The 12,620-nt window shown below is 55.3% G+C and overlaps 1 protein-coding gene across 1 annotated transcript in view; it reads left to right on the forward strand.

The window, feature by feature from the left end:
- Nucleotides 1–4,915: 4,915 nt before the first annotated feature.
- Nucleotides 4,916–12,620, forward strand: part of FBXW8 (F-box and WD repeat domain containing 8) — a 125,485-nt gene continuing 117,780 nt past the window's right edge. The window contains exons 1-2 of the mRNA XM_029057600.1: nt 4,916–5,000; nt 5,098–5,450. Of these exons, the coding sequence (XP_028913433.1) occupies nt 4,916–5,000; nt 5,098–5,450 (438 nt within the window). The remainder of the gene's footprint in view (nt 5,001–5,097; nt 5,451–12,620) is intronic.

The raw sequence follows: 12,620 nt of genomic DNA on the forward strand, positions 1-12,620 counted from the left end.
CTTTATTAGGCTAAAAGCCCCGTTAAATGGCAGGCGGCGGGGACGGGGGAGCCGTTACACCGGAGGGGCATCAGGGGAGTCTTGGGGAGATTAAGCGTTGGACATTTGCCAAGGTCCCCTGCTGTCTCCTTCCCTGTAATTCCTTGGCCCGCTTCGCATCCCGGCACACTGGGGGATTTGGGAAGGAGGAGCAGCGGGAAAAAGGATGATAGACCCCCAGATCCCTGGCAGCCGCCCAGACTTTTCTCGTAACCGACCGACGTCCGAGACACCGGTGCCCGATGAGTGGCATCGACCTCCTCCTCCTGCCCGCAGAGCCGAGGCCGTGAGGGAGGGCTGAGCCGGCGTTGGCCCTGAGGGTTGGAGGTCCCTGACCCCAGACGGTCAGTCGTATTTACTGGGCGCTTCCTAATGACAATAATAATTCTGGTCTCTGATAGGCGCTGACTCTGCGCCAGGCACTCTAGTAAGCGCCAGGGTGGGTCCAAGCAAATCGGATTGGACGTAGTCCCCGTCCCACGTGGGGCTCACGGTCTCCATCCCCGTTTTCCAGAGGAGGTCGCCGAGGCCCAGAGAAGGGAAGTGACTTGTCCAAGGTCACGCAGCAGACAAGTGGCAGAGCTGGGATGCTACTGTTCTTGTCTGTCCGTCTCCCCCGATAAGACCGTGCGCCCGTCAGAGGGCAGAGACCGTCTCTATCTGTTACCGATTTGTCCATTCCAAGCGCTTAGTCCAGGGCTCTGCACATAGTAAGCGCTCGATAAATACTATTGAATGAATGAATGAATGACCTTCTGACTCCCAGCCCCGGGGCTCTATCCGCTAAGCCGTGCTGCTTCTCCAGCTTCTCCATGCCGCTTCTCCATGTCGCTTCTCCATGCCGCTTCCTGTGTGCAGAACGTTGAACTAAGCGCTTGGGAGAGGACAACAGAACAGTAGAAAAGAGAAACGCCCTGCCTACCAGGAGGCCCTCTCTCTGTCTCTCTCTCTCTCTCTCTCTCCAATTTGCCCCCACCTGTTTCCCTGTCTGAGTCTCCACCTGGGGCTGTATCCCCCATCTCTCCGAAGCCCCGCCCCGCCCCCCGACGCTACACCCCCTCCGTACTCCCCCTCACTCATTCAATCGTATTTATCGAGTGCTTACTATGTGCAAAGCACTCTATGAAGCCTCACTCGTTCAGAAATGGAAAACTGGCACCTCCTCCCAGGGTCCTTTCTGCGTCAAGATAGTTGACAAGGAATGATTTGACCTCACCCCAGAGTGCTAGGTGCCAGTGTGGCTTAGAGGACAGAACCCAGGCCTGGGAGTCAGAAGGAACTGGGTTCTAATTCCGGCTCTGCCAAATCCATTCATTCATTTAATAGTATTTATTGAGCGCTTACTATGTGCAGAGCACTGGACTAAGCGCTTGGAATGGACAATTTGGCAACAGACAGAGACGATCCCTGCCCAACGACGGGCTCACAGTCTTAACCGGGGAGACGGACAGCAGGAGCAAAACAGAAGAAAACAAAACAAGCAGTGTGGCGTAGATATCATTGAGATGAATGGAATCATAGATATATACACATCATTAACAAAATAAATAGAGTAATAAATAATATATACAAATATGCACAGTGCTGTAGGGAGGGGAAGGGGGAAGAGCAGAGGGAGGCAGAAGGGGGAATGGGGAGGGGAGGAGGAGCAGAGGGAAAGGGAGGGCTCAGTCCGGGCAGGTCTCCCGGAGGAGGTGAGCTCTCAGTAGGGCTGGGAAGAGGGGAAGAGAGTTAATTTGGCGAAGGTGAGGAGGGAGGGCGTTCCGGGACGGCGGGAGGACGTGGGCCGGGGGTCGACGGCGGGATAGGCGAGACCGGGGGACGGCGAGGAGGCGGGCGGCGGAGGAGCGGAGCGTGCGGGGTGGGCGGTGGAGAGAGAGAAGGGAGGAGAGGTAGGAGGGGGCGAAGGGACGGACAGCCTCGAAGCCCAGAGTGAGGAGTTTTTGTTTCGTGCGGAGGTCGAAGGGCAACCGCTGGAGGTTTTTGAGGAGGGGAGTGACAGGCCCAGAGCCTTTCTGCAGGAAGATGATCCGGGCAGCAGAATGAAGAATAGACTGGAGGGGGGAGAGACAGGAGGACGGGAGATCAGAGAGAAGGCTGACACAATAATCCAGCCGGGATATTACGAGAGCCCGAACCGGTACGTTAGCCGTTTGGGTGGAGAGGAAAGGGCGGATCTTGGCCATCCACTTGGCCTGGGGTCGGGAGAGGGTGGGTGGTCTGGGCATTGGGCGAAGCAGTGTGGTTTAATGGAAATAGCCTGGGTTTGGGAGTCAGAGAACGGGGGTTCTAATCCCGGCTCCACCACTTGTCTGATATGTGACCTTGGGCAAGTCTTTTAGACTGTGAGCCCGTTGCTTGGGCAGGGATTGTCTCTCTCTGTTGCCGAATTGTACTTTCCAAGCACTTAGTCTAGTGCTCTGCACACAGAAAGCGCTCAAGAAACACGATTAAATGAATGAATGAACTTCCCTGGGCCTCAGTGACCTCATCTGTAAAAGGGGAATAATAATAATATTTGTGGCACTTGTTAAACGCTTCCTATGTGCCAAGCACTGTTCTAAGCGCTGGGGGAGATACCAGATAATGAGATTGTCCCACGTGGGGCTCTCAGATTTCATTCCCATTTTCCAGATGAGGTCACTGAGGCTCAGAGAAGTGAAGCGACTTGCCCAAAGTCACCCAGTGGACAAGTGGCGGAGCCGGAATCAGAACCCACCACCTCGGACTCCCAGCCTGGCTTCTTTCTATCGAGCCACGCTGCTGTGAGCCCCATGTGGGACAAGCCGGTGACCTTGTGTCTACCCCACCGCTTACAACAGGACTTGGCACATAATAAGCGCTTAACGAATACCATCCTGATTATTAAGCAAGCAGAGACGCTGCCATCCAGCGTTTAGAACAATGCTTGGCACGAAGAAGCAGCGCGGCTCAGTGGAAAGAGCCCGGGTTCGGGAGCCAGAGGTCACGGGTTCTAATGCCGACTCCGCCGCTTGGCATGTCTGTGACTTGAAGCGAGTCACGTCACTCCTCTGAGCCTCAGTTCCCTCCTTTGTAAAATGGGGATGAAGACTGTGAGCCCCACGTGGGACAACCTGATGACCCTGTATCTACCCCAGTGCTTAGAACAGTGCTTTGCACATAGTAAGTGCTTAACAAATGCCATCATTATTATTATTATTATACCATCGTATTAATAAGTACCATCGTATTTATTAAGCAAGCAGAGACACTGTCATCCAGCGCTTAGAACAGTGCCTGGCACCTAGTAAGCACTTAACAAATACCATCGTTATTATAGAGAAGCAGCGTGGCGGCTCAGTGGCAAGAGTCCAGGCTTGGGAGTCAGAGGTCATGGGTTCTAATCCTGATTCTGCCACCTGTCAGCTGTGTGACTTTGGGCAATTTACTTCACTTCTCTGGGCCTCACTTCCCTCCTTTGTAAAACGGGGATGAAGACTGGGAGCCCCACGAGGGACAACCCGACTACCCTGTATCTTCCCCAGCGCTGAGAACAGTGCTTGGCACATGGTAAGGGCTTAACAAATACCAACTTTTATTATCCCAGACTCAACTTCCCCTTGTTCCCTCTGCTCCCTCTCTGGCCCCCCTTCGCCTCCCCTCAGCTAAGCCCCTTTTCCCCTCTGCTCCTGCTCCTCCCCCTCTCCCGTCCCCTCCCCTCAGCACTCTGCTCAATTGTATATATTTTTATTATCCTATTTATTTTGTAAATGAGGTGTACATCCCCTTGATTCTATTTATTGCGATTAAGTTGTCTTGTTTTTGTCCATCTGTCTCCCCCGATTAGACTGTGAGCCCACCAGTGGGCAGGGATGGTCTCCGTTGCCGAATTGTCCATTCCAAGTGCTAGTCCAGTGCTCTGCCCCTAGTAAGAGCTCAGTAAATACTATTGAATGAATGTCCATTCCAAGCGCTTAGTCCAGTGCTCTGCACTTAGTAAGAGCTCAGTAAATACTATTCGATGAATGAATGAATGTCCATTCCAAGCGCTTAGTCCAGTGCTGTGCACCTAGTAAGAGCTCAATAAATAGTATTGAATGAATGACTGTCCATTCCAAGGGCTCAGTGCAGTGCTCTACCCCTAGTAAGAGCTCAGTAAATACAATTGAATGTCCATTCCAAGCGCTTAGTCCAGTGCTCTGCCCCTAGTAAGAGCTCAGTAAATACTATTGAATGAATGACTGTCCATTCCAAGAGCTTAGTCCAGCTCTAGCTCTGCACCTAGTAAGAGCTCAGTAAATACTATTGAATGAATGATTGTCCATTCCAAGCGCTTAGTCCAGCGCTCTGCACCTAGGAAGAGCTCAGTAAATACTATTGACTGAATGACTGTCCATTCCAAGCGCTTAGTGCAGTGCCCTGCACCTAGGAAGGGCTCAGTAAATACTATTGAATGAATGATTGTCCATTCCAAGCGCTTAGTCTAGCGCTCTGCACCTAGTAAGAGCTCAGTAAATAGTATTGACTGAATGACTGTCCATTCCAAGCGCTTAGTGCAGTGCCCTGCACCTAGGAAGAGCTCATTAAATACTCCTGTCCATTCCAAGCGCTCAGCGCGGTGCTCTGCACCTACTAAGAGCTCAGTAAATAGTATTGACTGAATGACTGTCCATTCCAAGCGCTTAGTGCAGTGCCCTGCACCTAGGAAGAGCTCATTAAATACTCCTGTCCATTCCAAGCGCTCAGCGCGGTGCTCTGCACCTAGAAAGAGCTCAGTAAATAGTACTGACTGAATGACTGTCCATTTTCCAAGCGCTTAGTGCAGTGCCGTGCACCTAGGAGTCCTCGTGAGTGACGGGCGGGAGGGAGGGAGGGAAGGGGAGCGGGGCGGACCCCCGGTGCGGGCGGAACCCTGATGCGCGGGGAAGGCGGGGCGGCCGGAACCGGGGGCGGACGGACCGAGGGGAGGCCGGACCGCGAAGGCCGCGGCGCCGCCGGAAGTGTGGCCCGGCCGGGGGGGTGCGGGCCCGGAGCGCCGTGCGGGGGGCAATTGCGGGGGGGGGCAATTGCGGGGGAGGGGCAATTGCGGGGGGGCAGGGCGGGGGTCGTGCGCGGCCGGGCTGGAGGAGCTGCGGGGCCGGGGGCGGCCGCACAAGCGGCGGCGGCCGGGCTCACCGCCGGGCTCGGCGGCGGCGGCGGCGGCGGCGGCGGCGGCAGCGGGGTCACCGGCGGGGTCACGGGCGGGGTCAGGCTACCTGGCCCTGGCCCTGGGCCTCCTGGAGGCGGGGGCCGGACCCCCCGAGCCGCCCTTGGCCGAGCCGCCCTTGGCCCAGCCGCCCTTGGCCGAGCCGCCCTTGGCCGAGCCCCCCTTGGCCGAGCCCCCCTTGGCCGACCCCCTCGGCTGCCTCCCCGGCCGCTCCCGCCTCCTGGACCAGCTCATCCACGACCTGGTAAGGCTCCTCTCCTCCTCCTCCTCCTCTTCCTCCTCCTCCTGCCCCTCCCCCGCACTCCGGCCTCCTCCTCCTCCTCCGCCCTTCCCATCTTGTCCTTTCCCTGCCCTCCCTCCCTCCTCCTCCACACCCCAGCCTCTTCTGTTTGCCTCCCGACTCCACCCTCTTGCTCCCCTTCCCTCCTCCACCCCCTCCCCTCTTTTCCTCCTCCACACCCCATCCTCTTCTACTTGCCTCCTGACTCCACCCTCTTCCTTTCTTCCCCCCTTTTCCTCCTCCACACCCCATCCTCTTCTGTTTGCCTCCCGACTCCACCCTCTTGCTCCCCTTCCCTCCTCCTCCTCCCCTCTTTTTCTCCTCCACACTTCATCCTCTTTTGTCATCCTTCTCCCAACTCCATCCCCTTCCTCCCTTTCCCTCTTCCCCCCTCTCTTTCTCCTCTACATTTCATCCTCTTATGCCCGCCTCCTCCTCCTGACTCTGTTCTCTTCCTCCTCCTCCCTTCTTTTTCTCCTCCACACTTCATCCTCCTCTGTCCTCCTCCTTCTCCTCCACCACCTCTAGACCGCCTCCTTTTCCCTCTTCTTTCTCCCCCCTTCTTTTTCTCCCCCACAGCTCATCCTCTTCTGCCCTCCTCTCCTTCTCTTCCTCCTCTAGGCTCCATCCCCTTCTTCCCTTTCCCTCCTCCTCCCTTCTTTTTCCCCTCCACACTTCATCCTCCCCTGCCCTCCTCCTCCTCCTCCTCCATCTCTAGACTGCCTCCTCTTCCTCCTTTTCCCTCCTCTTCCCCCTCCCCCTTTCCTCCTCCACACCTCACCCTCTCTTACCTTTCTCTTCTCCTCCACCTCTAGATTCCATCCTCTTCCTCCTTTTCCCTCCTCCCCTCTTCTTCTCCTCCACACTTCATTCTCTTTTGTCCTCCTTCTCCCAACTCCACCCTCTTTCTCCCTTTCCCTTCTCCTCCCCTCTTTTTCTCCTCCACACCTCATCCTCTTCCGTCTTCCTTCTCCCGACTCCATCCTCTTCATCCCTTTCCCTCCTCCTCCACCTTTTTTTCTCCTCCTCACCTTATCCTCTTCTGTCCTCCTTCTCCCGACTCCATCCTCTTCCTCCTTTTCCCTCCTCCTCCTCCCCCCTCTTTTTCTCCTCCACATCTCATCCTCCTCTTCCCCCCCCAACTCCATTCTCTTCCTCCCCCCTTTTTCTCCTCCACAGCTCATCTTCTTCTGTCCTCCTCTCCTTCTTTCACCTCTAGACTCCATCCCCTTCCTCCCTTTCCCTCCTCCCCTCATTTTTCTCCTCCACACCTCATCGTCTTCTGTCCTCCCCCTCCTCCAGACTCCATCCTCTTCCTCCTTTTCTCTCCTCCCCTCTTCTTTCTGTACTTCACACCTCATCCTCTTCTGTCCTCCTCTCCTTCTCTTCCACCTCTAGATTCCATCCTCTTCCTCCTTTCCCTCCTCCTCCTCTCTTTTTGTCCTCCACACGTCACCCTTTTCTGTTCTCCTCCTCCTCTTTGGGCAGGGATAGTCTCTCTCTGTTGCCGAATTGTCCCTTCCAAGCGCTTAGTACAGCGCTCTGCGCACAGTAAGCGCTCAATAAATACGATGGAAGGAATAAATTAGGATGGAGTAGGAGCCATTGGACTTGGCAAGGAGGAGGTCACTGGCGACCTTTGAGAGGGTGGTTTCAGTGGAGGGAAGGGGACAGAAGTTAGATGGAAGGGGGTCCAAGGAGAGAGTCGGAGGAGAGGAATTCAAGGCAGAGTGTAGACGATTCCCTCAAGGAGTCTTCCTTCTCCTCTTCAGTCTCTATCCTCCTCCTCCTCCTCCTCCTCCTCCTCAGTCCACCTCCTTACCTGACCTGGTCTCTCTCTCTTCTTCCTTCTCTTCCGATTCTGTCCTCTTCCAAACCCTGCTCTTCGCCCCTCTCTGAGATCCCCATCACCCCCGTCCCATGGTTTGGATGGCCAGACCCAAGTTTCGGGGCCATTTGTCGGGTGACTTACGGTTTTCCTATCGCGCCGTTAGACAGAGCCGACCCCAGAGCCCGTTGTTGGCTAGAGATCGTCTCGATCTGATGCCGAACTGTACTTTCCAAGCGCTTAGTCCAGAGCTCTGCACAAAGTAAGCGCTCAGTAAATCCGATTGAATGAATGAATGAATGAATGAAAGGAGAGTGGCTCACTTTCTCCCCATTTCCCAGAGGAGGAAACTGAGGCCTAGGGAGGTTAAGTAGCTGGCCTAAGGTCACCCAGCGGGACAGTGGCGGAGCCAGGACTAGAACTCGGATCTCCTGACTCCCGGGCCTCTGCTTTTTCGCCCGGATGCCGCATATGTAGTGGCCGTATTTATCTATTTTGATGGTATCGATGCCCGTCTACTGGTTCTAATGTTGGTATTTGTTAAGCGCTTACTATGTGCCGAGCACTGTTCTAAGCGCTGGGGTAGACATAGGGGAATCAGGTTGTCCCACGTGGGGCTCACAATCTTAATCCCCATTTTACAGATGAGGGAACTGAGGCACAGAGAAGTTAAGTGACTTGCCCACAGTCACACAGCCGACAAGTGGCAGAGCTGGGATTCGAACTCATGAGCCCTGACTCCAAAGCCCGTGCTCTTTCCACTGAGCCACGCTGCTTCTGGTTCTGTTGGCCGTCTCCCCGCTTCTAGACCGCGAGCCCGTTGTTGGGCAGGGATCGTCTCTATCTGTTGCCCAGTTGTACCTTCCAAGTGCTTAGTACAGTGCTCAAACGCTCAATAAATCCGATCGAAAGAATGAATGAGGAGACGGCCCCGGCCCCTGCCCGGGAGGAGCTCACGCTCTTAGCGGGCCCGGCCGGGGAAGGGAGGAAGAGAAAGCGGGTCCCAGTTGGCGCCGAGGAAGGCAAACGAAAGCCGAGGCGATTCTCGCTGCTTCCAGGAAGCAGCGTGGCTCAGTGGAAAGATCCTGGGCTTGGGAGTCAGAGGTCGTGGGTTCGAATCCCGCGCTCCGCCGCTTGTCTGCTGTGTCACCTTGGGCAAGTCACTTCTCTGTGCCTCAATTCCCTCATCTGGAAAATGGGGATTAAGACTGTGAGCCCCACTTGGGACAACCTGATGACCTTGTATCTACCCCGGCGCTTAGAACAGTGCCTGGCACATAGTAAGCGCTTACCAAATACCACCATCATCATCATCATTCCAGGAGGTGTCCAACCCGGCTCTCGGCCTCGCTCCCCGGCTGCCGCCGCCTCTTCCTCGTGCTCGCTTGCCCTCTGTCCCCAGAAACCACCCGCTTCTGCTGCCCCCGTCCGTGGAAACGTCCATCCCGCTCCTCACTTTCCCTTTCAGCGACCTCCCGGCCCCAAATCTCTCGTTCGTTTATTTCGGGTAACGTCTGTCTCCCCCTCAGGTGCTTAACAAGTACCGTGATTATTCTTAAGCGCGTTGTGGGCGGGGAATGTGTCTGTTTATCGTTCTCTCCCAAGCGCTCAGTACAGTGCCCTGCACACAGGAAACGCTCGGTCAATGCAATCGAATGAATAAATACGGGGGAATGAAAGCATGAAGCGTCAGCTCCTTGGCCAGGAAAGTCGATGGGGAGGGATTCCCCAAAAAGGCTCTCCCGGGAGCCCGCGGGCGTGAGAAGAGAAGCAGCGCGGCCTAGGGAATCGGGCCCCGGCCTGGGAGTCGGAGGGACTTGGGTTCTAATCCCGGATCCGCCACTCATCTGCTGTGGGACCTCGGGGAAGTCGCTTCGCTTCTCTGGGCCTCAGTTCCCTCATCTGTCAAATGGGGATTAAGACTGGAGGTGCCGTGTGGGCCAGGGACTGGGTCCAACCCGATTAGCTCCTATCTACCCCAGCGCTTAGTAGAGTGCTTAGCGGCGCTTAACAAGTACCTTAAAAAAGAAAAAAAGGGCTGGGCACAGAGTAAGCGCTACAAAAATACCCTGGATATCCACGAGCCAAAAAAGCAATCGCGTTGCAGAGGGAGGTTGCCTGTGAGCGGCAAGGAGAAAAGCAGAATTTATGCCATCGGACCGATCCCTTCAGCTCCTTCCGCTCGGCCTGGAGTTCTCAACCGACTTTATTATTATTATAATAATGGTATTTGTTAAGTGCTTACTCTGTGCCAAGCACTGATTTAAGAACGAGAAGCAGCGTGGCGCAGTGGAAAGAGCACGGGCTTTGGAGTCAGAGCTCATGAGTTCGAATCCCAGCTCTGCCACCTGTCAGCTGTGTGACGGTGGGCGAGTCACTTCACTTCTCTGGGCCTCAGTTCCCTCATCTGTAAAATGGGGATTAAGACTGTGAGCCCCACGTGGGACAACCCGATTCCCCTGTGTTTACCCCAGCGCTTAGAACAGTGCTCTGCACATAGTAAGCGCTTAACAAATACCAACATTATTATTATTATTATTAACTGGGGTAGATACAAGGTGGTCAGGTTGGACACAGTCTCCAACCCTCCTGGGGCTCACACTCTCCATCCCCATTTTCCAGATGAGGGAACCGAGGTCCAGAGAAGAGAAGAATAATAATAGTGTTGGCATTTAAGCGCTTACTATGGGCCAAGCACTGTTCTAAGCGCTGGGGGAGATATGGGGTCATCAGGTTGTCCCACCTGAGGCTCAGAGTTAATCCCCATTTTATAGATGCGACTTGCCCGAGGTCCCACAGCAGGCGGGCGGGATTAGAACCCACGCCCTCTGACTCCCAAGTCCGGGCTCCTGCCACTAAGCCGTTATTATTGTTAGGGAGTTCGTTAAGCGCTCACTCTGTGCCCAGCACTGTTCTATGCCCTGGAGGAGATAGAAGGTAATCAAGTTGGACACAGCCCCCGCCCCCCTGGTCCCACGTGGGGCTCACAGTCTTCATCCCCATTTTCTAGGTGGGGAACCGAGGCCCAGAGAAGTAAATAATAATAATGATAATGTTGGTATTTGTTAAGCGCTTACTATGTGCCGAGCACTGTTTTAAGCGCTGGGGGAGATACAGGGGAATCGGGTCGTGCCACGTGAGGCTCACAGTCTTCATCCTCATTTGACAGATGAAGTCACTGAGGCCCAGAGAAGTGACGTGACTCGCCCACAGCCACACAGCTGCCAAGCGGCGGAGCCGGGATTCGAACCCATGACCTCCGACTCCCAAGCCCGGGCTCTTGCCACCGGGCCGGGCTGTGTCTCCGCTCGCGTCCTCCCGGGACGTTTCTCACTCCGGCTGTGACCTCCGTTTCCCCCTTCTCTTGGGTCTCCCCCTCGTCCCCCAGCCCCCAACCACTTAGGTGATGAGACACTCGTATTCTTCTTCGTCTGGCGGTTTGGGTTGGGTTTTTTTTTTTTTTTCTCTTTAGCCCTCAGCATATTTTTACCTCGCCCGCCAGAATCCCTTCGGAGCTTTTCTGCGGTTCCTTTGGACCGCCCCCCGCCTCTCTCAGCCCGTCGCGGTTTTTCCGCCCGACCGAATGGCGGGGTCTTTCGTTTTTCCGGCACCGCTCCTTCGCCGGGGAAGGGTTTCTCCGAAGGGCAGCGTCCCCGGCTCCGTCTCTTCCTCGCCCCCCGCCACGGATCCCCCGCCTCCCGTGTTTCCCGCCGCTCTGGGTGGGTGTCTGGCGTCCCCCCCGGGATCTCAGCCCGTGCCCGGGGGGCGGTGGGCTCGGCAGACCCCTCTCGGGGCCGCGCCGATTAGCCCACCCGCCTGCTTAAAAATGCTGAGAGAATCTTCTATTTCGAGCCCAGGGTCACGCGGGGGAGGGCCTTGCGAGAACCTAAACGGCGAATTAGCGGGTCGCCGGCCGCCGATGCCGAAATCGGCCGGAGCCATTAAAAATGCATGATTTTAAGTCGGGCGGCCGACGCCGTGGGGAGCTCCGTGACGATAACGACGGTCTCCGGGCCGAGGGCTTCTCTAAACGCTGTGGGGTAGAGGAGCGGCCCCGCCGTCGTGGCTTAGAGCCCGGGCCCGGGAGTCAGAAGGTCACGGGTTCCAATCCGGGCTCCGGCCCCCGTCTGCTGGGCCACCCTCGCGCAGGTCACTTCGCTTCTCCGGGCCCCGTTCCCTCATCGGGAAAAAAATGGGGGTTGAGGCCGCTGACCGTGTCCACCCTGGTTAACCTGTATTCAGTCATTCAGCAGTATTTATTGAGCGCTTACTATGTGCAGAGCACTGTCCTGAGCCCTGGGAACGGACAATTCGGCAACCGTTAGAGACCATCCCTGCCCGACGACGGGCTCGCGGTCTAAACGGGGGAGACAGACAGCAGAGCAAAACAAGTAGTCTGGCGTCAATGTCATCAAGATAAATAGAATCCTAGATATATATACATCATTCACAAAATGGAGTAATAAATAATATAAAATATGCACAAGGGCTGCGGCGAGGGGAAGGGGGAGAAGCGGAGGGAGGGAGTCGGGGCGATGGGGAGGGGAGGAGGAGCAGAGGGAAAGGGAGGGCTCAGGCTGGGAAGGCCTCCTGGAGGAGGGGAGCTCTCAAGGGGAACTGTATAATAATTACGGTATTTGTTAAGCGCTAACTATGTGCAGAGCACTGTTCTGAGCGCTGGGGTAGATGCAGGGGAATCAGATTGTCCCACGTGGGGCTGACATTTTCTAATCCCCGTTTTTCCAGATGAGGTCACTGAGGCCCAGAGAAGGGAAGTGACTTGCCCGACGTCACACAGCAGACAAGTGGCGGAGCCGGGATTAGAACCCACGACCTCCGACTCCCAAGCCCGGCCTCTTTCCACTAAGCCACGCTGCTTCTCCACTACTACAGTGATTCTTGATTCTATTTATCGTGAATTTTACGCTGTATCTACCCCAGCGCTTCAAACAGTGCATAGTAAGCGCTTAACAAATAATAGTAATGATAACAGTGATAATAATAGTGTTTGTTAGGCACTTACCGTCATCATTATCATTAATATTATTATTAATAATAAAGGGCAGCAGAGCCGGTAGGCCCATTATAGTCTAGGGGGAGAGAGGCTTCCAGGGAAGGGTTCCTTCCTCTAGAGAAGCAGCGTGACCACATTTTTAATCACATTTTATTTTCTTACAACCCTCAAGATTTTATATTTGGCAACCTCCCTCTCCCCCTTCTCGGTCCAGGCTGCGGATCGATACTCCGCCCCGGCAAGGTGGAATCTTCCTTATTAATAATAATAACGTTGGTATTTGTTAAGCGCT

The sequence above is a fragment of the Ornithorhynchus anatinus genome, chromosome 2, assembly GCF_004115215.2.
Source record: "Ornithorhynchus anatinus isolate Pmale09 chromosome 2, mOrnAna1.pri.v4, whole genome shotgun sequence".
Taxonomy (NCBI): domain Eukaryota; kingdom Metazoa; phylum Chordata; class Mammalia; order Monotremata; family Ornithorhynchidae; genus Ornithorhynchus; species Ornithorhynchus anatinus.